Source organism: Sebastes umbrosus, chromosome 7 (genome assembly GCF_015220745.1).
Source record: "Sebastes umbrosus isolate fSebUmb1 chromosome 7, fSebUmb1.pri, whole genome shotgun sequence".
NCBI lineage: Eukaryota > Metazoa > Chordata > Actinopteri > Perciformes > Sebastidae > Sebastes > Sebastes umbrosus.
Genome location: NC_051275.1, coordinates 8,075,383 through 8,102,238, shown reverse-complemented (window position 1 = coordinate 8,102,238; position 26,856 = coordinate 8,075,383). Strand labels below are relative to the sequence as shown.

General features: G+C 41.6%; 1 protein-coding gene across 14 annotated transcripts in view; it reads right to left on the bottom strand.

Annotated features, from left to right (window-relative positions):
• Positions 1 to 26,856, bottom strand: part of phldb1b (pleckstrin homology-like domain, family B, member 1b) — a 131,810-nt gene that overhangs the window by 23,327 nt on the left and 81,627 nt on the right. For 5 of the 14 annotated variants that reach the window (XM_037774828.1, XM_037774827.1, XM_037774822.1 and 2 more), the window contains 9 exons: positions 15,294 to 15,599; positions 12,720 to 12,866; positions 11,589 to 11,726; positions 9,585 to 9,713; positions 5,971 to 6,126; positions 4,288 to 4,398; positions 4,003 to 4,092; positions 3,450 to 3,584; positions 265 to 426 (listed from right to left, as the gene is read on the bottom strand). In XM_037774828.1, the coding sequence (XP_037630756.1) occupies positions 265 to 426; positions 3,450 to 3,584; positions 4,003 to 4,092; positions 4,288 to 4,398; positions 5,971 to 6,126; positions 9,585 to 9,713; positions 11,589 to 11,726; positions 12,720 to 12,866; positions 15,294 to 15,599 (1,374 nt within the window). Of the gene's footprint in view, positions 1 to 264; positions 427 to 1,287; positions 1,408 to 3,449; positions 3,585 to 4,002; positions 4,093 to 4,287; positions 4,399 to 5,970; positions 6,127 to 9,584; positions 9,714 to 11,588; positions 11,727 to 12,719; positions 12,867 to 15,293; positions 15,600 to 26,856 lie in introns of all 14 variants that reach the window. The other 9 variants (XM_037774823.1, XM_037774826.1, XM_037774833.1 and 6 more) reach the window with 7 other exon arrangements.

Below are 26,856 nucleotides of genomic sequence, written 5' to 3'. Positions count from 1 at the left end.
TAACAGCCACGTTAAATAGATCTGTTTTGGTTTTAAGTGAAATTAAAATTTATGTTTATTTATTTAGATTTTTCTCTCATATGTTTTTTTTTTCTGTTTCACAAATTTACTGGATCATTTTATTACTAAATATCTTCAAATAAAACAAAGGGAAGAAAACAAGCAGTTTTTTGGTTGAACTGTGACAGCTGGTAAACAAATGCAGCCAAAAAGGAAGGAACGAACGAAGGAAAGAAGGAAGGAGGGAAGGAAGCCAGCACACACCTCCACAGAGAGAGAGAGGGAGGAGCCGTGAGGAGAGGGGTGGCAGGAGAAGGCGGGGTCTACAGCTCCAGACTGCAGGGGCTGGCGAAGCGGGGAAGTAGGGGACGACTCCACCTTTGGCATCCCATACATCTGATTTAACTGGCCCACTGTCACATACTCCTTCCCAAAGTCAACACACACACACACACACACACACACACACACACACACACACACACACACACACACACAGACAGACAGATGGGAGAAGGGAGAGGAGAAAGACAGACAGGAGCGAAGACATACACGTCAGCAAGACAAGCAGCAGAAGTAGTAGTCACCTTCTGCATCGTGAAGGTGTAAGGGGAGGAGGGTCATTACAACACACAACATAGGGCAACACGATTCATATCAATCACCACTACTATGCTGCCATTAACATGTTTATTCTCTAGACAAGCATACATTTCCTAAAAATTAAATAATTTCCTGTCATGTTTCTACTTTCGGCTTTCAAATACAGACAGGTTTCATCAAATATCTTGTTTTGGTACCACTACCAAAGCTCAGGTATTGTGTTGACACTGATATAAAAAAAATCCTAGCTCTACATGTAATACAACAAACGTTTTGTTTTTCAGAATAAAGTTAATTAACTAGAAGTAAAAAGTAATTTTACAGTTGCAGTTATTAATACAAAATACCAGCTTTCGGTTGCTTTAAAGCAAACCTGCATTAATCAGTCCAACCCAGAATAAACCCCTCTGTATTGCTGAAGTGATGCAGCCATAGTATCTAAGTGTCTACTGTAAGTGAACACTGCCTTGCAGCCACAGAGGGGGGGGGTGAGTACAAGAAGCTGACACCAAAGGCTCATGTAGCAGAGAGCAAAGCCACCAGTACAGTCAGTTTTATTAACAGCGAACCAGCAGAGGGAGCAACATGACATGGGAATGGAAGGATGGAGAGAGACAGATGGAGGAGGAGAGTCAAGCCTGAAAGTAATCAGGAAAGAAAGAGACAGACAGGAAGTGATGGTACCTCGCGGGCGCCAGCTAATGCAGCATCTACGGCAAACGAGCGGCCGTGAGAGGCGGGCTTGCGGTTTTCATGGAGGCCGCCGCCATACATCTTATAGACATCGGACAGCTTCATGTACTCCTGAGCACCAGCCAACAGCCAACAATGGTCAGACAGGATGAGAAGCCATGAGGACAACAATGTACTGTACCTCTTATGTACAGTATATGAACACACACACACACACACAAGCACAGAGCCCATAGAGATTATGTGTTGAGAAACAAAAACAGGCCTGTGTTCAACCCGACTGTTCAAGCGCTGGTATTACAGCTGAAAGGTGCACGGTGACGACAGACACACAGGAACACACCAAGCAACAGGAAGCTCAGCTTTAGCATCACAACTGGCTGACACACAGGACGTCAGACGCGGGCACTTCGGTTGGCTGTTCCAACAACCAGTGACGTAGTGGTAAATAAGAAGATTGTGACCTCTAACCATCATAAGGTATAAACAACCTCTAAAAGGCATCGTATCATTTAGGGCTGTATCGAATAGTTGGAGGCTTCATTCATAAAGTTGACGTTCAAATTCTGAATGCTGCGCAGCTTTTTTTTCTCCTTCTTTCTCTGCATGTCAACTCATTCTGTTTAAACACGGTAATTCTACACAGTTGCAGATAAAGATCAGGCTACACTAATATTATTAGTATTATACTATTTGTAGAATTAGATTCCAGTGGTGGCTGCGTAGGATTGTTTCCGACTCATGTGATCCAAACATTTCCAATAACTCCAGAGCATTTTTAAAGTCCAAAAGTCAATTTTTATTGAAAAATGATAGATGTATTTTTTTTCCAAAAATTATCTAACGAAATATTCTGCTTTAAATCCATATTTGTTGGTGTTTAGCCTTTCAAAAACAATTAAATTCAATCATTTGGAGCAAGAGTCTGCAGTAGTGATCGATCCAGTGGTGGAGCCACTGTCTTGAGGTCCCGCCCATACACCCTCCTGAACCAATCGTGAGCCGAGCATGGCCGCAGCTCGTTAGTGAGAAAGAATCACAGCTGTCAATCATGATGTCACACACAATTTTTAAAGCATCAAATAACTAATTAACAGTAGCGCTGTCAATCGACTAAAACATTTAACTGCGATTAATCGCATGATTGTCCATAGTTGATCGTCTTTAGTTTTTTATCTGTTCAAAAGATACCTTAAAGGGAGATATGTCAAGTATTTAATACTCTTATCAACATGGGAGTGGGCAAATATTTAGTTATTTATTTTAGTCAATATGATACCAATGGTTTCCTTAGGTTTTCTAGTTTTATATGATGCCAGTTTCTTCAATTTAGCTTTAAAAACAACAGGCTACAACCTAAAAATCGCAAGTTGCGTTAATTTGTTGAAGAAATGAATGCCATTAAAATAGATTTGCATTAACGCGTTATTATCAACTTTGAAAGCCCTAATTAAAACCAAACTTATCAGAAAAATTATCACTTCAACAAACATCAGCGTGATAAGAACTACCTAAAATGACAGAAACCATCTTTGGGGAAAGTGTTGTATTTGACGTGTACTTTGATTTAGTTTGGCTCATTTCCAGCCACTAACTATACTGCAGCCAGCCACCAGGGGGCGATCGAGATGTTCTGGCTTCACTTTTGGGGAGCTGTCATGTCGTCCATCTTTATATACAGTCTATGGTATTAACGGGGTGATCTTGCAGCAGTCTAACAGCATATTGGATTAGCCTGGTGACTACGTGCATTTATGTTGACGAAACTGACTTAATCTGATGAATTACTTTCATTCAAATTGAGGATTTTGTTGACATTCAAAGCTTCCTTCGAAAACCTCAATAGAAGCTTTGAATGTAAAATAAATGGCATTCGGTACAGCCCTAATATCATTATATACTCGCCTGTCTTCCACTACATCCCTGGGCTTGAAACAGACCCAACTTGAACTGAAAGTTACTGTGCTGGCTCCTCTTTTAACATAGCTGTTGTAAACCCGGGCAGGCACAGTAATAAGTCACAGGTGCAATTAGAGTTCAAGTGTGACCAGGACACTAACAGTTCAATGGGTGACCTTTGAGGTGAGTTGCACAGACAGCAGAGGGGGGGAGGGAAGCAGTGGGCTTCATGCAGGGATCATTAGTCTGGTTACCTCTGTAGGGCTGCTGGGGTACAACTGACAGAGAGGGGAGGGATGTAAGTAGGAAGGAGAGGCTCGACAGAGGGAATGCTGGGAGGAGTAGACATCCTCCAACAACAGGTCAGCCTCGCTGATATGGAGCGCGTCCTGTTTTAACGATTCAGGAATAAGTGCTTTTAATGCCTACAGAAAACAGTACGGGACACAGATACAACGTCTGGTCTCCACACAAAAATGTGTGAAACAGATGTTCTGTCAATTGCACCTCCCTCTGTTAAAGCATCAGCTGATGTCCAATGACAACATGTCACAGTTAAACACTTAGATAGTCCACTAATATAGTGACCATTCAAAAGATTAGTTTGCTCTACACACTAATCATCAACAACTCCACATTATAAACACACACAAAACCACCATACATCTTCACATTAGTCTGATTATGAGTTTAAGAGTTAAAGGGGTAAATGTGGTGAGGAATCAGTTATGAGTCATGAAATCTCCCTTTTTGTTGTTCAGGCCAGGAGCCCTGAGTGTGAGTGTGGATTTTCAGTATTTCTCTCACCTCTCTCATTGCAGTGGAGGACTTGGGGAAGCTCTTTCCACCCGTCAGGCAGTGGTATCTCTTCTCCAGGGCCGACAGCCTCTCCTTCTCCTGGAACATAAAGACATATGTCAGTTGTTGTCTTTAAATCTAGGCCTAAATATCAGTATTATTGTAAACTGCTCGTTTTTTTTAAATAAAGACAAAACCCAGACTCTGCAATTATCTGTATTTTTCCTTCAAAAATCACGCTTTGGGTGAAACATTATTCACTCACAGTATGAGTTTGGACTGGTTGCTAAGTACCTTATGGAGCATTTGCAGTGTGAAGGTCCGGTCTTTGGCCAGTCGCTCGCACTCCTGAGATGCCTGCAGGCTGAGCTGGTGGGCCTGGTTCTCCAGAACAGACACCTTTTCCTAAAGAAGACGATACGGAAATAATTCAATCTTCAATGCAAGCTGTGCTACAGAAGCCCTGAGAAGCAAGTGAGAAAAAACATAAATCCTGTGATCCATTTTCTAAGTCTGATCTAAATTGTTTTTCTCTCCTGCGTTTATGACTTAAAGGTCCTCTATTCGATATCCACAGCATTCATACAGCAGCAAACAAGTATTAGCTATGTAGATAAGATATAGAGGAGTAATGGCTACCCGAGCAGAGAATGAAGTCACTCTCCTTCTGTGTGTGTATTGTAATCCGAGCTTCTTCTCGCTTTGTTTTCATAGCCGGGCCGGCCACATGTGCTTTTAGTGCATGTTCATGTTCGTGCATGTTCGTGCCCCACTGGCTAGCTCCCGGCCACTGCTCTCATACGGCAGTTACAGCCGATACCGAACCGTGACCATGTTGAGAGCCGTGCAGAGGCAATAAAAAATGTTCCCAATCTCGCATTTAGTAGCTTTAAGAACAGGTGAAAAAAGTTTTGTCAGGATCATTTTCGTTTTTTTTTTTCTTTTTCATCTGTGAATAGGTGATTTTTTTTTTGGGTCAGGATCATTTTTCTAGGTGTTTGTTGTTTTAATACTCATTTCGGCCACAAGAGGCTGAAGTGCACCACTACCCCATGTTCTAAATAGGACTAAAGGCATTCATGTTTTCATGCATGTGAGACTTAATTTCTCCATGCACTCTAAACACAAGGTACATATATTGTGTTTTAGCAAGTTATGTGAATTAAAACTCACCTGGAAGAAATCATGAATGCGTTTAGTACCTGTCAAAACTTTTTTTTCACCTGTTTCATTGATGAAAATTTTCCCAGCAAAACCTTTTTCTCAACAATTTAGATCAGAAAAGGGATCACCGGATTTTTTTTCTTGCTTGCCTCTGTGGGCTTCCGTACTGGGCTGTGACAATAGCACAGAAAGTACTGTACACGAGAGTGTAAGGATGAGGCAGCGGTGCAAAATGAATGCATGACTAAAATGACTGAAACTCTACAGACTTTAAAACCTCCATGTGGTAACAGCAAATCTGTGGCGGTATTTTGATGGTGTAAATAAAAGTATAAATACTGAATTTATGCCCTGACGTCGCCACTGCAGTGAGAAAATAAATAAGCAAACTGTCTCCAGATGGTCGAGGCTTGTTTGGCTGCTACCTCTCTGCCTGATGTGAGTGGTCACTGCATTATCTTTACACAGGATTCAGAAGCTCTACGTTGCTTACACAAAATGTATACTGTAACGTATTTACCTAAGCAGAGTGCATTCCAAATGTGCTAAACATAAATGAGCAAGCAAACAAACTAACCCCACAAAACTTAATAGAAATGTTTCTCCTACTAGTTCAGAGGTCGCACAAGTGCAACTACAGGGAAACAAAACTACTTTTTAATTCTTAAGATTTTTGGTATGAGCACGGTCAAACTAAATAGATTCTGAATATCTGCAGGAATAATTGCCATTGGCTACTTCAACTCTTCCACAAAAACCCCATACTCTACAAACCATCATAAGGATATTCTGGTATCAAAGACGTTTCCTCACCTTCCTCTTGGCCACGCTGCCGTGGTACTCTGCTCTCTCCTGGAGCAGCTGCTGGCTGATGGTTTCTCTTTCCTCCTCCAGGCTGCTTTCTCTCTCCAGCTGCTGAAACTCCAAGTCCTCAAACTTTTTTGTTCCTGTTTCCAACGCTTCTCCGTCCTGATGGAGGCCCACATACAACATCAGCGGTTACATCATAAACAGAAAAAAAGCACACTATATACATTGCTCATTTGAAAGCCATCCACTATTCTCAGACGAGCGTAGTTGCTACAGTAAAGCGAAAAAAACACCTTGAGTTTTATATCTGAAATAGTTTCAAACAATTTCCCAGCATGGGTGAAGCTCTCTTTTGGGGACAAGAACAAGCACATCTTGCTCAGTCAAGCAGACAGTCATGAAGAACATGCTTCTACTGCAGGCCAGCTACTGGTGTGCGTGGTAGTTAGATGTACTGTAATATACAGGAGGCAAGGGACGGTCATTTACATAAAAAAAAAAAAATCCGCACCGGAAGATTCGTGCTCAGATTTTTTTAACTTAACATTTAATTCTTCCCACATCTCTTTCACTCTGCTCTTCTACTTAAACTGCTACAGAATAAAAACCTACAATATGGGCTACTAAAATTATAGTACACATACCACATGGGAAAAACATCTATGTATATATCTGTAATCTATTTATAAAATATATGTAAATTAGGGCTGTCAAAGTTAACGCCAAAGTTTATTTTAACGCCACTAATTCCTTTAATGCATTAATGCAACTTCAGTTTTTTGGGTTGAGTGATCATATGAAACTAGATCCCTAAGGAATCCATTGGTACCAACCATGTCATACTAGCTTATTGCGAAGGAGGATAAATAACGCTCCAAAACGTATGCTAAATTTTGGCGAGGAAAAACTGGAATGGCCATTTTCAAAGGGGTCCATTGACCTCTGACCTCCAGATATATGAATGAAAATGGGTTCTATGGGTACCCACGAGTCTCCCCTTTACAGACATGCCCACTTTATGATAATCACATGCAGTTTGGGGCAAGTCATAGTCAAGTCAGCACACTGACACACTGACAACTGTTGTTGCCTGTTGGGCTGCAGTTTGCCATGTTATGATTTGAGCATATTTTTTATGCCAAATGCAGTACCTGTGAGGGTTTCTGGACAATATTTGTCATTGTTTTTTTGTTAATTTATTTTCGTATATCTGCATAAAGCAAGCATATTTGCCCACTCCCATGTTGATAAGTGTATTAAATACTTGACATATCTCCCTTTAAGGTACATTTTGAACAGATAAAAAATGCGCGATTGATCGCGATTAAATATTTAAATCAATTGACAGCCCTACTGTAAATATAAGATACTGATAAGGAAGGACCAGACAGCCTTGAACAAAGAAGTCAAAATGTCAAACACCTACAGTAGGCATTAAAGGTGTAATGTATAAGATCTGGCCAGAATTGAACTTTAAAACATTCAAAAAATTAACCAACATTATCAACAGAATGTGAAGAGGTTACAGTGTTGATGTTATCTTAAAGACGTCTATGTATTGTGTTGCAGAGATATCTTCTGAAATGTGCATGCTAACCAGCTAGCCCCGGCCCATCCTGTCTTGTACTTTAGAGAGGCGACAGTGAGTCACTGTAGCATCCAGAATCTCAGCAGGTTGGCTGAATTTTCTTGCCCTGCTGTTGGATTTTTTAAAAACTTTTGACTCTAAATTTACATTGTATAGACCCAGTTGTAGAGGTGAAATGCTGCCCATTATTTGTTTAGAGCATGTGGCCAGGAATTACACATTGCACCTTTAAAAAAAGTCTTACACCATGTACCATGGGAGCAACTTGTTTAGATGTTACACCCTACCTAACCCAACAAATACATGTAGCCTAGAATAACTAACATTCTAACTAGTAAAAATGATTCATCTCTTTTCTTCAAACGGCAACATTCATTTGTATAAGAGAAGTCACAGGATGAGAGCGAGGTAAGACAGAGAATGGATCTAGTCAGGGCCTATGTTAATTGATTAGTGAGCAGTTATACAAATTATGCGAGCCATGAAAAATCACAGAAGAGATGCAGATCAGATTCACACATGCAGTGCACACATGCAGTGCAGCGCGATCATATCACATGGCACACATTTTACCAAAATGCATCACTGGCAGCTGAAGTGACCAGGAGCCACGTGCGTGCTCCTGAGTCGACCTGGAGGTTTCAGTAGCATGTAGGTGTGGTGTGGAGGATGGGGGAATTCCTGCAGCTTGTGGCAAAAGCACGTCTGTGAGGGACACTGAGGGAGCTTCTCATAAATACACTGAGTGTACGTGTGTGTCTGTAAAACCGTATTTAGTGGGCCCCTGCTAAAGGGTTAAAGGTGCCTTTAGCACTATATGCGATGGCATGTGCTGAGGCCTGGCACAAATACTGCACTACTGAGACAGAGAGCAGTAACTACAGAACCATTGTATGGAGGACAGATCCTGCTAAAATAAAAAATAAATGAATAAATAAATGACTCTATAAATAAATACATATATCATTAAATGTGGCAAAAATAATATAAAAAATAAAAGCAGCCATTACTAAATTGATAAAATGTGACGTAAATTGATATTTCTGTTTTAATATGCTTCTTTATTTATTTATCTTTGTTTTAATTCCCTTATTTATTTACTCTTCTGCTTAATTTTCCCTTTTATTTATGTATTTATATTTAACGTTTTACTTTTATTTTTCATTTATTTTTTATTTATTTTATAGTTACTTTAAATGTACTGTAGGTTTTTATGCGATTATTTATTTCTCCAAGACTTTCCCTTTGCATTTCACCCTTTACCACTTTCACCACTTATTTATTTCTGTATTCTTTTCTTTACACATTTCTTTTTACATTTCTTTATGTATTTCTGTCTCATGTTTTCATATTAAGTTTTCAGGCTGGCTGGGAAACTGTGTGACGGATAGAAAGGTTGTAATTAGGGCCTTACCAAATGTCTTATTCTTTTTACATTCGAAGCTTCATTTTTGTGCGGGGGTTTATTTCACAACAATGGCCGGCCCGCTGTACATTATTCCTTACTTAACGTTTTGTTCTATGATATGAAATATGTCAGTAAATATCCCACGCAATAATCCAAAACCCAATGGAAAAATCCCGTTGACTTTTTGTCGAGGAAACCAGGGCGATGCTAACTTCCTGGTTGGCCTACAAAAATACGTCATCCCTGCAGCACTCTATAGCCCTGTTGCTAGCTGTCTATTTGGCCTTTTATCTATCGCATACATTTACAAATTCTAAATGTTTAACGGGTGGTGTTGTACTACCAAATATTGCTTCTTCTTCTTTGAGCCAGGCCGAAGCACTTCCTCTGCAGTTTAACGCCGTGCCTGGAGGCTTGAAGGAACTGGGTTGATGCTACTCACTAAAGGGTTGGATGATGACCGTGGGGAGGTGTGTGTGTGATGATATATTGGGTCAGCTTTTGTAGTTTCAAAGGGGCAGGCTACTGCAGACTGAAGTCCGTAGGTGGGGTGGGCGGGGGGGGTTTGGGGGGGGGGGGGGGGGGGGGGGTCTAGGTGCTTCTGCTGGACTGACGACCCACCCTTTTGAGCTGTTCTTGCAACTGTTCCCGCAGGGACTCGGGACAGTTATGAAGCTGGTTCTCCAACTCAGCGTAGCCCTCCTGGAGGCTCTGCAGGGCCCGGCGCTCGGCCTCAACATTAGCCCTCTCCTAGAAAGACACAACACACACCCACACACAGGATGGATGGACGAGTGGAGAGAAAGAGAGAGAGAGAGAGAGAGAGAGAAACACACTGCTCAAAATCCACGCCATGCAAATAAAAAGCTGTAAGATGTTAGCAACAGACATGTCGTGACAGATCTTTAGGGCTTGGCAGGGCACAGGAAGTAAGTGCTGAATTGTCAAGATGTAACAACTGGCAGTCTGGGATTCACAGATGGGATTTTAAAATAGCCAGAAAAGATCATTCCAACTCTCAAGTTTTCCTAAAAACAATTCAATTAATGTAATTTTAAATAATAGATATTTGCATTCTGCGTCACTGACAAATAAATATCCTGAAAGAACCCATATCTCTTCCAACAAATAAAACTTCAATAAGCTGTGAGAAAATTGGCCCTTAATTTATTCTCAGTTGCTCTTCAGTTAAAGTACAGAAACATCAAGTGTCTTTGGTGCTGCTGCAGTTCCAAGTTGAGGAATACCATCTTCACTTTGATGAGTAAAACTGAAGAGGTATTGAGAGGAGTTTTTGCTCTGAGGTAAAAGGCAGGATTCTGTCTTATGTCTTCAGAGTCGAGGAGAAGCTTTGAACAGTTCTAAGAGACACCAATGACTTATTTTTATACCGTAACGGCAAAAACCTCATTGTCAGTAGTAGAACCGCAGGTTCAGGGAGAATTTATCCTCTAATTTTTAAATAACACCCGGGGTTCCCCAACATTTCCATGCCAGATCTTGATCCAATTTCGTGAGAAGGATTTTCACATAAGATAACTCTCTGACATAATTGGGCACAAAATTCCACGACAGGTTTATAGCGTAGGAGGGGAGGAAGCACTGAGACATCGGATCAAAGCTAACTCAATGATTTATCCTCCAATAAAACAATCACAAGTGACACCTTTACATTTTGTTTGGAACTCCGTGGGACCCTCACAGAGACAGTTGGGAAACACAGACAAAAACCTTTTTTGTAACAATAATTTAACAACCAAAAGTTTAAGAAACTAAGCTGGTAAATGTGCTTTCTCTTTCTTTCTTGCTACAGTTGAAGGCCCTGTCTAAATGTGTACAGATGTTTTTAAAAACGAATATAACCGTTTTTTAAAATATCTGTATACATTTAAACAGGGCCTTCAACTGTAGGGCCAAAGTGTGGTGGGTGCAGGTAAAAAGAAAACAACTATAGAGAACATGCTAGAAGTTTCCCCCGTCCACTACCAGAACCCTTATTCAAAGTCTCTTGCAGAACCCGTGCACTACAGAACCAAAGACTACAGAGCCCAAACAGCCATTGGAGGGCAGGTTTCCTGGCCCCACAGGGTCTGTCATGCAGACGGTGAAGAAACAGGTGAGCGCAGAGGATCAGAGGTACAGTAACTGTGAGTGCTGAAGAAGCAGAGAAAAGGATTAGGGGTTAATGGATTTCGGTTAGTTAGCGGAGTCCAGCTAAGGAGAACACAGACGAGACCTAAGAGCAAACCACTAAGGTGAAAACATGCAAAAGAGAATACCCAAAGAGGTAAATCTAATCCTTTATAGCCCTTTACATGGCTATGATTGTCTGTACCAAGCATTCTTGACTTGAAGAATTGAAAGTGTTGCACAGACAGGAATGCCGACTTATGGGAGGACACCGAACCAGTAGAGACCAGAGAAGAGTGTTTAGGAGACTGTAAAAGCACAGGCAGTGAGTGTATGTGTGTGTTTTCTCTCTTTTTTTAAGAATGTACATGACCTCAGCAAATATTTGAATCCTGTATACTTGAATATAATTTGGTGGATTCAAATAGAGCATTTAAAACATGAGCTGTATTTATGTCCGCCCCACCCACACCCTTTGTCCACAGCTGTCTGTACCTTGTCTTTCTCCCTCTGGATGGCGTTCTCCAGCTCGTCCAGCTTGTGCTGCAGCTGATTGATGATGTCCGTTTCAGCCTCTATCTGGTCGAACTCCGCCTGCCTCTCGCCCTGCAGCAAGGCACGCTCCATCTCCGCCTGGAAGAGTGGGCCGAGACAAAGTCAGTCAGTGTTACAGGTGAGCTACCGCAGAGTAACCTGTATAGTAATGATGCTGTGATCATGAAATGATTTCTACGGAAGCCCTGAGAGGGAAGTGAGAAAAAAGAAAAATCTATTTTCTAAGTCTGATCTAAGTTGATTTTCTCTCCTGTGTTTATGACGTAAGAACAGGTGGAAAAAAAGTGTTTTGCCAAGAAAATCCATTTAAATTATATTATTTTATTTTATGGGAAACCGATAGAGAAAAAAAAAACGTTTGCCAGGTGAAAAAAAAAAGTTTCGTTTAGATAATTTTTCTAAGTGTTTGTTGTTTTAATAATCATTTCGGCCACCAGAGGCTGAAGTGTACCACTACCCCATGTTCTAAACAGCACTGAAAGCATTCATGTTTTCTTCCAGATTACTTTTAATTTCTCCATGCACTCTAGACACAAGGTACATATATATTGTGTGTCAGTAAGTTATGTAACATTACTGTCATGTCTTTCTTTTGGCTAGAAATGTATTTTAATTGTCGCTAATCTGCCGCCGTTAGGGAAAACATGAATGCTTTCAGTCCTATTTAGAAGTAGTGGTGCACTTCAGCCTCTTGTGGCTGAAATGAGTATTACAACAACAAACACTTAGAAAACTGATCCTGACAAAAAATAAATTCACCTGCCAAAACTTTTTTTTCCTCACCTGTTACAGATTATTTTTTTCTTTAAGCGACTTTAAAAAAAGACTATCCTGGCAAAACTTTTTTTCACCCGTTCTTGAGTCATAAACACAGGAGAGAAATGATTTAGACATTTTTTATTTCCACTTGCTTCTAAGGGCTTCCGTAGTATTCAGCTTGTACTGCCGCTGTGGAAACTTTTCTCGCATACAGAAGTTTTAGTTGAATAAAAATGTTTTTCTTGAGTCCAGGCTGGATTTAGACTGAAGTCAAAAAACATTCCAACAGTCAGCATCCACTTTCTGTACTACCTCTTGTTTGGACTCCTGGAGTTGTTGCTCCAGCTCCGTCAGCCGACTTTTGAGCTCATCGATCCGTGAGAGAACGCGAACCCGCTCGTCTTCCAGGTAACCCAGCTCCAGACGCCCTGCGCTGCCCGAACTGGATGAGTCCTCATGCTGCAGGGAGAGAGAGAGAGAGAGAGAGAGAGAGAACATCAGGCTGTTAAGAAAGGAAGTGAAACCATGGGAGGAACGGAGAGACAGATGTACACACCTTTCATTACATGTCAGATACTCTATCAGTCTCTTGGACAGTGTTGTACATAATATAAAGTCTTATGGCGTATTCACACCAAGAGTGAAGCAAACTTTTCGCAAAGGGGCGAATAGACGTATATTCACACTGGGCAACGCGGGAGTTGAAATATATCTTCTTAGCGAAAAATTCATGTGACGCTGTGTCGCGAAAGCCTATCAGCGTTGAGATTCTCCTCCTGTCGTCAGAAATGGAGGAAAAAATCTTGTATCTGTCTGTGGTCACCCATAGCTACGATAGTACATCATATCTGTTCAAAGACGGGACCAAACTGTGTGTCTAAATGTATGTGTATAAACCACAGACTGTCTATGGACGGAACAACAACGTCGCTGCCATATTTACGCCTAGATGACTTTATGTTGAGTGTTGATGGAGCAGCTGCATAGCCTGGCACTCATCCATCCAAACTCCATTTAGAAAACTAGCATTTCAAAAGTTGTTTGCCTGTCGTCTTGCGGACAGACCTGTCAAAACATGAATTCAGACTTTTTACAAAATCGGCACCATTATGTAGTTATTTCGGCATCCTTTTGATTCGTTTATCGCAATTAAATCACAGCAGAGTCTGTTTATTTTGGGTTCTTACCGCAGTAGCGACGTGTGTCTTGCTAGATACAGTCAGTGCAGTGGGACTGTATGTGAATACAGCTCGCTGCCGGGTGATGTTATGAACCCAGACACGACAGCTTTGGTTTTCTGATATATCTGGGATTTCCACAACATGTACAAAGCAGCAACAGTGGTTATTTCTTCCATGGTTGATGGTGGAAATGTCGGAAAGAAAAGTTGTTGGTATCTATGGAGACAAGCATCTTCTCCTCTCTGGCGTCGCCGTTCGCTTCGCTCTCGGTGTGAATGCAACATTAGACTTATACTTGCTGTACTGTGACATTCTCATCAGATTCCACACCAGCGTTCACGAATGTATTCTATGATTACTGTTATTATATTTATAGTGTTCTGTGGTTCACAGGGGAATAATTAGAGTCTCAGGTCTAAACGCAGTTTGATTTTCCCAAATGAAAAACTCTATTGGTACAAAAATGATCATTTCTAATCAATTCAAAATGACCGGATAATGGCACAATATAGCACAGAGCAGTCTATTGGCAACTTAAATAAAAACATGCCGGCATTAAGAAACCCTTATTTGTCACAACAAACAGAGCAAGACAGAAGAAACGGACAAGAGGGAGCAAACAGAAAGGAGGTGATTGATAAATGAGGGTCATGCAGGAGCCACTGTAAAAACAGAAGTCTTATTACTTAAAGGTAGCCTGTAAGCCTCCCACAAACAGCCCAAAACACCACTAAATGGGAACTTAAAAAGAGAGAAAGTAAACCGACTGTAGCTCTGTGTAGCTTTATGTATTCTACTGCAGACTTTTCCCACAAATGCAAGAAATATTTACAGGACAGTAAATGTACTGTCGAGTCATTTGTTGAGTCATGCAGATTCATGCTTTAACCAATGTTGTCAGCCTATGTGCAGACATTACTAAACAGATTGTACAGCTTCTTCTTCTTCTTCACCCCCGGAAGCTTGTTTTCTCGTAGGCTATCTGAGTTCAGCATTACATAACAAGCATGATGATCACATCATGTTCACATCCACGTGAAACAGTATTCTAGATAATAACAGATGTGCACCCTGACGATAGAGCGGTGCAGGGATGACGTATTTTTGTAGACCAGACAGGAAGTTAGCATCGCCCTGGGTTCCCTCCACAAAAAGACAACGGGATTGTTCCCTTGGATTTGGATTATTGCAGATAATAAACTCAAACAAACATTTATGATACTTACATGTTTTGTTCAGCAAGATAATCTTTACAAATGATTTTTGAAAAAGCTAACGTTAGGCTATAAACAACGATATAAGACGATATTTAGCCACTTGTTAGAAACCGACTTTTTGAAGACACATAAAGGCTTCAAAATTCACGAGTGGGATATTTATTGATGTATTTTATGTCGGAGAACAAAACGTTAAAATCTCTTAAACCCATTGACTTTCAGACAAGGGAACCTGAGGTGCTAAGATGCTAACTCATTTCCAGGTTTTTCGGACTGATTCCTGCAGCACTCTATACGGGCGATGATGAGTAGTGAACACATTCTGGTAAATTGAAACGTTCCCTTTCCTCCGGAGCCTCCTGAAGGTCCCTGAACCCCACTTTAAGAACCACTGATTTAGCAAAGCCAAGCACATTATTTGCACATGCTGGTTCCACAGTGGCATGCAGAGGGGCGTCTTTGCTGGGGAAATAAGCATTCCCTCTGACCTGTTTGTCTCCATTGTGCAGCGCTGATGCTGTGCTGAGAGCAGGAGACGTCCTCACCTCCTGATGAGTGCTCTCTGTGCTACTACACTCCTCCTTCAGGTTCTCCTCGTCGCTCTCTCTCTGTCTCTGCAGCAGGCGCAGCGCGGCCGAGGACGCCGTCCCTCCTAGGACGTTCTCCATGGACGGCCCCCGCCCCGAGCCATCTGGGAAACCCATCCTCCCTGAGCCCAGGGGGTCCAGGCCGGGGCTATCTCCTTTGTTGTATTCAGCACAGAGGTTTAGGATGGTCTCTAGTCGCTGTCGCTCCTGTGGAAACAGACACACAACCAAAGAGGGACATCAGATGAGGGTTTACTTTCCTCTTAGCAACAGAATTTGGGTCTAAAAACACACCTTCACATACTGTGATTTATAATGGATTCCAACTAGGGCTGCCAAAGTTAACGCAATAATAACGCGTTAATGCAAATAATGCCACTAATTTCTTTAACGCAACTTGCTATTTTTAGGTTATAACAAGCTCAGTTTTAAAGCTAGAGTGAAGATACAGACATCATATGAAACTAGAAAAACCTAAGGAATCCATTGGTACCAACCATGTCATACTAGCTTACCGGCATGGCCATTTTCAAAGGGGTCCCTTGACCTCTGACCTCTAGATATGTGAATGAAAATGGGTTCTATGGGTACCCACGAGTCTCCCCTTTACAGACATGCCCACTTTATGATAATCACATGCAGTTTGGGGCAAGTCATAGTCAAGTCAGCACACTGACACACTGACAGCTGTTGTTGCCTGTTGGGCTGCAGTTTGCCATCTTATGATTTAGGCATTTGTTTTATGCTAAATGCAGTACCTGTGAGGGTTTCTGGACAATATTTGTCATCGTTTTTTGTGTTGTTAATTGATTTCCAATAATAGATATATACATACATTTCCATAAAGCAGCACATTTGCCCACTCCCATGTTAATAAGAGTATTAAATACTTGAGAAATCTCCCTTTAAGGAGCATTTTGAACAGATAAAAAAATGTGAGATCAATCATGATTAACTATGGATAATCATGCGATTAATTGCGAATAAATATATTAATCGATTGACAGCCCTAATTTCAACCTGAGCCGATGTTTGAACATGTCATGTATGTGAGGACTGGAGACTCACAGGATGCTTAGATCCACAATTTAAAACAGTAAAAATCTGACTGACTAGCTGTATCCATGTTTTAATAAAGGGGCAATATTGGCTTTATATTGTAACACAATGGCATCAGATTAAATCCAGCCATGTTAGGGAATATGCCCCCTGCTATCTCATTTCCTGTCTGTGTGCTGAGCCAGTGACTGATGACAATCTGAAGGTGGCCAGCTCCGACAGAGGAGCAGAAAGCAGGCCTGATGCTGAAAGAAAACTGTTCTATATTTGAATGAAAGAAGTACGACTGCCATCTCCCAAATATTCTATTTGACTGAGCTGAAATCAATCAGACTGATGAGAGATGAGACTAATATTGTACACATCAACTTCTGTGTAAATGACTGAATGTATGAAACCCAATCTGGTGAATTAAGTGAGTAAAGTCTGTCTCAGTTTCAGTGAGAGCAGACATGAAGCTTGTCATGACTTCTCTCACTCCTGAAACAACGCAGCAGCCCTCGCTATCCTCTCCCCCCCCCCCCCCCCGAGTGCTGCATGGGAGTCAGACTCTGTGACTGGTTGTCCAGCTGTCACTATGAGGGGTCAGCCCACCTATGGGGTCCCTGGCAGAGCAGACCACCAGGGTGGCCTCTGAACTCTAAATGTCAGCTGCTGTCTGCTGCTGTACCCCTCCGCTGCAGACACAGCGTCTCGGACGACAGTTACACAGCTCTGTGAGCCTTAAAGGCACATACCAGTGTTTGGGAGATGGTCTGAGATGTTTAGTGAAAAAAAGACATCAAATTCATAAATCATTCCGTGCTCAGACTATAAATTGAATTTATAGGCCGACAGTAATATTTTAAAAAGTAAGAAAATAAGATTTGTATCTACTAGGGCTGTCAATCGATTAAAATAGTTAATCACATCTTATCGCAAATTAATCACCCATTTTTTTCTGTTCAAAATGCTCCTTAAAAGGGAGATTTGTCAAGTATTTAATACTCTTATCAACATGGGAGTGGGCAAATATGCTGCTTTATGCAAATGTATGTATATATTTATTATTGGAAATCAATTAACAACACAAAACAATGACAAATATTGTCCAGAAACCCTCACAGGTACTGCATTTAGCATAAAAAATATGCTCAAATCATAACATGGCAAACTGCAGCCCAACAGACAACAACAGCTGTCAGTGTGTCAGTGTGCTGATTTCACTATGACTTGCCCCAAACTGCATGTGATTATCATAAAGTAGGCATGTCTGTAAAGGGGAGTCTCGTGGGTACCCATAGAACCCCATTACATTCACATATCATGAGGTCAGAAGTCAAGGGACCCCTTTGAAACTGGCCATAACAGGTTTTCCTCGACAAAATTTAGCGTAACTTTGGAGCGTTATTTAGCCTCCTTCTGGACAAGCTAGTATGACATGGCTTTAAAACCCACTACAACCTAAAAATTGCAAGTTGCGTTAATGCGTTTAAAGAAATTAGTGGCGTTAAAACAAATTTGCGTTAACGCGTTATTATCATGTTAACTTTGACAGCCCTAATTTGATGGTAAAATTTCAACAAACTGAATGCTCACACGACTGGCAATTCAAACCAAATAATATCAGTCAGCTTTGAAAAACATATTGCTTGTTGTTAAAGGACAAGATATTGGAGCCAAAGAAGCACTGTGCTACTTTATGCTCTCTTTCAGGCCTGATCGGTTTCCTGTCATGTCAGAACCCTTGGCAGCAAAATTGATCCCACCCACAAATAAATGCCCTGGTGTATCTTCTCCCTCAGACTGCACCAGTGAGCACAGCTTTCCTTCTGTGGGAGCATCTGCATGATGACGAGCTACAACCCCACCATTATCTTCAACCTGTAATCTGGGACCAGTTAGCTTTCAACTGAGTGGGTGGGAGTAAAAGACCCCCTTTGGGCCGTGGAATAGTGCTGTATATATTCAAGAGAAAAGAGTCAAACTTCAAACATTTCCTGGCAGGTCTACAACTACTCATGAGCCCTCCCACTCAACATCTGCTTGAACATACATTCAGATTAGACCACTCGGCGTTCTGACGCCTGTCTCGTTTTTTTGTCAAGAAAATAGATTGAAAGCCGCCGCTATCATTGTCTCATTTGACTGCCAGACAGCCTTTAGGCTACCAAACCTGTAGGATGGATGAGTAGCAGGATCACAGACAGATTTCATACCATGAAATGTGTTTGGCCTCAACATAAATCAACTTGAAGCAGCGTCAAATTCGACACCCGACATTCCCAAACTGTGCTCAAATTATGCTCCTAATCAACGGGAGATTTTTGCGTAGATCCCATATTTTTCAGTTTTTTTCTCATGTGGGACTTTTAAATGCCAGAGGAGTTTTTTATGTTCAAAGGTTGTTGCTGCCACAGGCATTAAAAGTCCTTGGTTTATAAGTCTCTTTAGGAGGTCTCTCTGCAGAGAGCAGGTCCCGTAGAGCTCTGAGAACTGACTGAACAACGTCAAGGTGTTAATCCAAACCTTTTTACTAGATGCCAAGCTTCCATGTGCCAGAAACAGTGAGGTTTTGGCTTGAGCAACATAATTCCACAATAGGTAAATGCAAAAAATACAAGCTTCTCTGGTTTGCCCTGGTAAATAACTAAGAAATATTTCCTAAAATATAGTGAATAGCTTCTTTCTTTTTTTTAACTAAGCCTATAAAACAGCCTATAAACATTAACCTAAAATCTGTTATCAAATATTCACTTGGACTCTGGAATAAAGAATGAAAATCTGGGTTTACTCACTCTCATGATGGACACTGTGAGAAGTTACAGCTCAAACCTTGAAATGAAGCACACGTTCGAGCCAAGACAGCTTGGCAAAAAGACAGATGGACAAATACTGGCCTTTAAAAAAGGCAGTACCACCCCCCCACCCCCTCCATGACACCACCGACACAACAAACCCCCATCCTTCAGGAGGACAACAGTGAGATAATGACAGAGCTCCACGGCAACATTCAATCATCTGCTGTTTAGAGAAGCTTCTCACACCCAAATCAATGGCTTAGTATTGATTCGTATCTGAGCTGTTTTCATGGTTAGAATACGGCAGGTGGGCAGAACAAGACACTGCTATCGTCACTTGAGCTAAACCAACAGATTTTCAAACATATGTATAACATATGTTATTTTTGTCTATTCTAAAATGGTGTATTTCTTTGTATTTGAATCCATGTATCATAATATGTATCGTATCACCAGATTTTTGCCAATACACAGCCCTACTGTCGACAGTACCAGTCCGGCACGTTTTAGCTCCAGCTCTCCTGTCCTTGTCCACCTTATCATCAAATACATTGTTTGTGTCTAAAAGAAGCTGATCTGTATTATATTATTATATCAGTTGAAACAGCCTCAGTGAGCCCTGCTGTGTCATCAGGGCATAAAGAGAAAAGCCAAATCACAATTCAGAAACCGCCAAGAATGTGATACACACATATAAAGCTCGGTTTAGCCGTGTTTGCTAAACGCCTCCTGGAAAGCAGCGTAGTCACACACTGTAGTAATATTTGATAACCATCTGTGAACACACACATAAACTTTCCTTTTGATGATTCACCACTAATGTCAGCTTTTTGTACACACTTTAAATAGCACCAACTGACTAGGTGCCTTCCTTGTATGTACGTACACAACAAATGAACTATGAACATTTCATATTTTCAAATAAAAGTGTGTCCTAAAAATGTTTGTTTTTTGCTTCAAAAAGTAAAGCAATGAAATGGTAGGTAGGTTATTCTAGTTAGATTGTGTAAATCCCATACACGGGGGTTTTTATGAAAAGCCTTAGTGCAGGGTGAAAGTTCCCTAGACTCAATGTCTATCAAACTTCCAGACAACCGCGAGTTGGTGGAGGAATGCCTGGTTCCCAGAGTTCTCCAAGCTCCTGCCTGCATCCACCCCCAGACACCAGTTCACACATTCCACAGCCCTCCACGTCTCACCTAGTGGGTGGCTCTCATACACCACTGGGTTTGATATAAAGACAGATGAAGCAGCTGCTGCTGATGGGTCTTTCAATATTTAGCTATTTCATGCCAACAAATATCAACTGAAATTCAAAATTGGTGACACAATTATAAAACTATGACTTGTGACTTGTAAAGTGAGAGTACTGTATGTAACAACAATGAAATATACAGGTCACAGCGGTCAACATATGAAAGACAGTTGTAACACCTATTAAATAGGCGTCATCAGTCGCCATAAGCCCCATAGATGTGGGTCAATAGGGGCCTACTACACCCACTAGTAGGTTTTATCATCTCATCAGGGATGAAAACACAAAACACAGGGCTTTCACCTGGTAGAACAACAATGTGTAGTTGTCTTTGTGTTCGTAGCTATTTCAACCCAAAACACAATGTTTTTCCATAAACCTGAAGTGTCAGTAGGCAGTATATTTTTGGCATCATTGGGCAAAAATTCCATAATAACCTTTCAGCATATTGTAATTCAAGTGTTGTGAGAGATAACTAAATTCCTGCACCTCCTCATGGCTCTGTTTTCAGGCTTTTAAAAAATCTAGCCCGTGACAGGAGACTTTGACCAATCACAGGTCATTTCATTGAGAGAGCATTCCTATTGGCTATGCTCCGGTCATGTGACCGGAACTTGGCGTTCCCTCACCAGATTTCACAATGGCGATGGCGTCCCAAACTTTCTCATTTTACAGCTAAACCGTGCACTACAAGATGTTTCTGAAAACTTTTGAGGAGCGAAATAGGCATTAACGTAACATAATATTGATTCATATTTGATCAGCGCTGCCTAGTTTGATAGATTGGTCGGAGTTCGCGAGTGATCGACAGCCGGCTCTCATAGACAGCAGATGGACAGCGGACCTCAGGTCAGCTCTGACTGCTTGTTTTCCTCCGGTCTGTGGAATCTTGCAGATGCCGTTAGGAGCACCGGAGGACACCGGAGGACACCGGAGGACACAGAGGCGCATTATTTTTTTCAGATTACCTGTTTCATGCACTACTGTCAGGATATAGCGACCGTTTTATAACATAACTTTTTTTAAATCATATTTGCTCCAATCTCGCCTACTTCAGCTTTCACTGTTTTTTTGTAGAGCCGTGCCGTACCATGCAGTGGATAAAGGCATTAAAAGTGTTCTATATGATATCCAGAGCGGAAGTGTAGCACCCACCCTCCAGCCCCCCGAGGTTTACACTGTTAGCACTGTTAGCGCTGTTAGCACCGTTAGCTACGAGCTGCCGGCTCAGCTTGTCACCATGTTGAGAGCTGTGCGGAGTCAATATAAATGCTCCCAATCTCACATTTAGCACCTTTAAGTTTGCTAACATAGGCTAACATTAGCCAGACCAAGTAAGGCTGTAGTACTATAAAAGGCTGGAGTGTGTTTAATAGGGAAATGGTGCGTTTAATTGCTTGTGAATTCAACATTGAATATGTAAGACGAAGATTATGCTATTTCATCTTTGAAAAGTTACATAGCGTTGCTTTAAAATCATAAATTATGGAGTATTATTTAGTCAACTGCTATCTCATTTTTGTAGTGTTTTGATGGATGCAACGATGTAGCTTTATTAAACAAAATGTACTACAATAACTTTGCAGCAATTAGGAATAATCCCATTCATTCATTCCCATGTGTAATGTAGATAGTTTTCTAATGTGACATCTCAATCTGTAAGTTTTTCCTCAGTCAGTATGGTCTCCTCACTTTACTCATTACACTTTCCTTATTTTCATCCTCCCAGCAGTCAGCATCTCTTCCTCATGTCTCCCTCTCTCCCCTGAGAGTCAGTGTCTCCTGTTTTCTCTCATGCCCTTTAATGTTTCTCCCTCCTCTTCCCCTCCTCCTCCCCTCCCCGAGCGCCCCGGGGCCATTCCCCGCCTGTGTACCTTTGATCAGAGCGGTTACTTTATAAGTGTACAGCCATATTCTTCTTTGCCGTGATCACCTACGTCACAGGCGTAAACAGAAAATCTCACACGCATAGTATTCCGAGAGTAAACCGGGAAAGTTCAACAAAGCCTTATTCTTTACATATATCTGCAGGGGCTTCGTAACCGTCTGCAAAACAAACCCCATTCACGATCAGACTCTGATCCTTGGAGAGTTCATCGTGTTCAGGTCCCAGAGGAGGAACAAACAGACGATGCTAACAAGAGATATTTTCTATTTCATTTTCTGCTGCTGCTTCTTCTTTTTTCCTCCCCCTGTGGAACACATAAGCATCAAAGTCAGGCAGGGGGAATAGGACAAGCTGACTCTCCGCGGCAGCCAACCTCTGAATAATAAGCTGGTGGTCCTCCATGTTGATGTCACTGGCACGGATTTCAAGATGAAACTATGGAGTTGTTGCTCCCGGTGGGGGCGGCTGGCATTTAAACCGCTGAAGCTTCCTCTTCAACTGGGATCCAAGCCCTGGGGACGTCTCTCAAAGTGAGGACTGGGTTCCAATTATCACGTCAAACACTTCCAGCGTAGAGACGCGAGCATCAAAGACTAGATACAGTGATTAAAGGCTAGATGGGAGTCGTATATTCACATTCTCTAAACACTGCTGCCGATAATAAGCAGGCTTATGGCTTGATTATTGTTATAGGATAGAGATAAGAACAAGTGTGTAAGATCGGCAGTCAGTTGCATCAGCTTTGTTAAGTTAAACAATTTGCTGTGCACAAGAAATTATGAGATTAAATATCAATATCCCCCCTCCCAAAAAACTATAAGTCAATAGCAGCTGGTTGGTACAGTAGTGAACCGCCGTACTGTATATATCCACGTGAGACTGTTTAGCCAGAGGAGATTTAGAGAGCATAGCAGCCAGAGTAAACAGCAGTACCAAGTAAACAGTTGTCCAGCTGTCACACTGCAGGATGCACACAGCCGCCTGGAGCTCAACAGCCAGGTTACTATCCAACGAGTTCTATTTAAATTATGATGTATGTATATTATTAGTAAAACTGACTGCAAATAGATAATTTGACTAGGGATGCTAATTTTTTTCTAACCGATAACAGACCCTTGTTAACCGATTATTAACCGTTAACCGACGAGATTAGTGCGTTGCGTGCAATGGTGCTATTTTTAGTGCCTAGTAACAAGCCGCCCAGCTGCAACAGTAAGCGGATGCACAAACAGGTTAAATCCATCATTTATCGCCAGCTGCAGTGTATAAGCACAACAGACAACCGAGTCCCCAGTTCACCCGTCCGGGAGAGTTACTGTAGCAGCCATGACGCTGGGTGTATTGTCCCAGTAAGCCTCCACCGCATTATTTAGTTGAGCTGCGAGGTTGTCAGTGGTGTGTCTGCCTGGCTACTCTGTCTGCCCGGCATAGCAGGTGTCCGACAAACCGTGTGTGTGTTTGTGCTACGTTCACAGCTGTAGCGTTGCTGCTGGCTTTGTGTTCGCTGTTGTCAAACACAAACGGTCTGTCAGCGCTGCGTAACGTTAGCGAGTGTCCGACAGACCGTGTGTGTGTGTGTGTGTGGTGGCAGTGGTGAGTGTGGGGTTGTCGGTGGCGTTATGGCTGTGAACGTAGCAGTGCAATGTGTGTATTTGTCGGTGAATAAATGCTACAACTCCTCCAAGCCAACTTCCTGTATCTTACAACAGCGACTCAGACTCACTTAAGGTTGGGCTGTTAAGGTGGACCAGCTTTTCTCCTTCAATTGACAAGACACTCACAGAGCTTTTTAGCTATTTTTAAATATTTCTTTTAACCCTTTAACCGATAGCAGTAATTAATTAATAAAGTTTTGTTCTACGACATAAAATACATCAATAAATACACCACTCGTGAATTTTGAAGCCTTTACGTGTCTTAAAAAAGACGGTTGCTAACAAGTGGCTAAATGAGACAACTAAACGTCATGACGCCGACTCGCCCGCCTTTACGGCTGCGTTCTGATGAAGTGGTGTTCATTTGTGAAGAATACGTTGCTGAACAAAATGTGTTTGCCACAAAGCTTATTTTCCGCAATAATCCAAAACCCAATGGAACAATCCCATTGGCTTCTTGTCGAAGGAACCCAGAGCGATGCTAACTTCCTGGTTGGCCTACAAAAATACGTCATCCCTGGAGCGCTCTATTGGACCTGACGATGGTGCGAGATGAAAAGTCAGGGGATCACCAAAGTTATTACAACGTATCCTGAGGGGGATATGAATGTGCGTACAAAGTTCATACAACACCATCCAATAGTTGTTGAGTTGTTTCAGTCTCAGAGGTGGACCGACCGACAGACTAACATTGCCATTCATAGAGCCGCTAGCGTGGCTAAAAATGCCAAACATTCACTGGTTTCTGCTTCTCCGATGTGATTGTCCAAAATAAGCTAAATGGAGACATCTACTTGGTCTACTTGAGATGGGATTTTTTTTTTTTTTTTACTATATTCTTAGCCTGTTATACCATACTCAATTCAGTTTATCCTCATCTGACTCTCATTGTACCGTTTGCAGCATTTTGAAACTGAAACCAAAGACTTGGCTCTGACTTAAGTTTCTCCTTTCAGATCAACCTCGTCCTCTCTTTCCCAAACAAACATATTTCTGCCTCTTTCCTCTAAAACAATCTCTGGTATCCATCATCATTATAATCACATGCCACTCCTCTGCTCCATGTCAATCTACTGCCTCAGTGAAGCCACAGCATGACTGGGTGACCTCTTGACCCCTCTCTGCAATAAGCTCAATCTTTGATAAATCATTCTGACACAGATTACCTATTTCTGTCATGTCTTCATGTCCGACAAATACATGTATTCGAGTATTCAGATAAATGTCAAACTAATTAACCAACACGGTTTTTCAGAGGATTTATTAGCTTGATAGCTTTGTTATTACCTTTTGGAGTTCAGTGGAAACAGCAGGTCCTTCTGATCATAATAACATACTTTCTGGATAATTTATACATTTATAAAAGTCTGTAAATAAAACTATTTAAAAAAATATATATTTTTTTTCTACTTAGTAGCAAAATCTAACAAAATATTCTGCTTCAATCCATATTTGTTGGCGTTTAGCCTTTCAAAAGCAACATTTTCACTCGTCAAAAACATATTTGTTCTCCCACTTGATGCACACAAAGGGTGCAAGCTACTCTAACAACACCATAAATTACATTTATTTAACCACAATAACAAAAAGTCTATTTTGGCTCCAACCCTACTAGAGTAAATGAATTAATTCATTACAAAAAAAAAGATCATATTATGCATCTGTATTCGCTTGGCGAATCCTTCAAGAGGTCATCACTTTATTTAAGTTGATGAAACTGACGAGTTCTATTCATTAAAGAAAGTTGATTTAAAGAAAAAATACTAACTTATTGAATACACTGAATCAATTTATTCAAATTGAGTATCTTGTTCAAGGATTTGTATTTTTTTTAGAGTGATGACGTCGGGGGGGGTGGGGGGGTGGGCGGGGGGTCAGCTTTTCTTAGATACAAGTAGGGGGGGCTTAAAGGAAAACAGGTTGGGAACAACTGGCTTAGATACCATCCTGACATTCCTAACATGTTAACTGTACTTGATGTGTTTTCACATTTATTATATATTGCAGGATTGTACTGACTTGGTTATGTCACTTTTGAATGCACCTACACAGCAAGTTTCTACCTGCCCCTCAGGTTTACTGTAGAACTGAAATTTCCATTTCAGCTGCCACAATGTGAATACATGTAACAGATTTCTCAAGCTCGACTCGTAAAGCGTCCCAAGCAGGAAAGCAGTCTGAGGACCTGAAAGCTCCCCTTTGTTATTAGAGACCGACCCGGCAGAGAGCTCGTACTGTAACCGCAGCATCACATGTAGGCGACGGGCCTTTAAAAACACAGTGTGTGTATTATCTGAATCAAACCCCAAAGCCCCATCACAGGAACATCCTCCGTCTATTTAAATCTAGTCAGAGAGCAACAACTGCCAGACAGAGCTTTGTTAATATTAGCAGCGGCATCAGTTACCTTCATGAGCGCTGCCACGCTGTTGAGAAGGACCGGCTTCTCTTTAGCCAGAGTGAGCAGATACACCACGGCCTGCTCCCTGCTTGGACCTCGTCTCAGCGCCGGTACAGTCCTGCTGCCACCCAGCACATGATACCGGTCCATGACACACACACACACACACCGACACACTACAGCTCCGTAACAGGACTGGAGGATGTTGCTGCTCCCTGTGCTTCCACACAGCTCCTCCTGTACTGTAAAGTGATTTCACAACTGGCTGTGCTACTTTGGGACGGATGGAGAACAGCCTACCTCAGACCCCCCCTACCCCCTTTTCAAGGTCTTGTGAGAGGAGGTGAGGAATCTGTGTGAACAGGGGCAGAGCTAGGGATCATAATGTGCAGGGGGACTTCCTCAAGTGGGAGGCGGCTTGCTGGT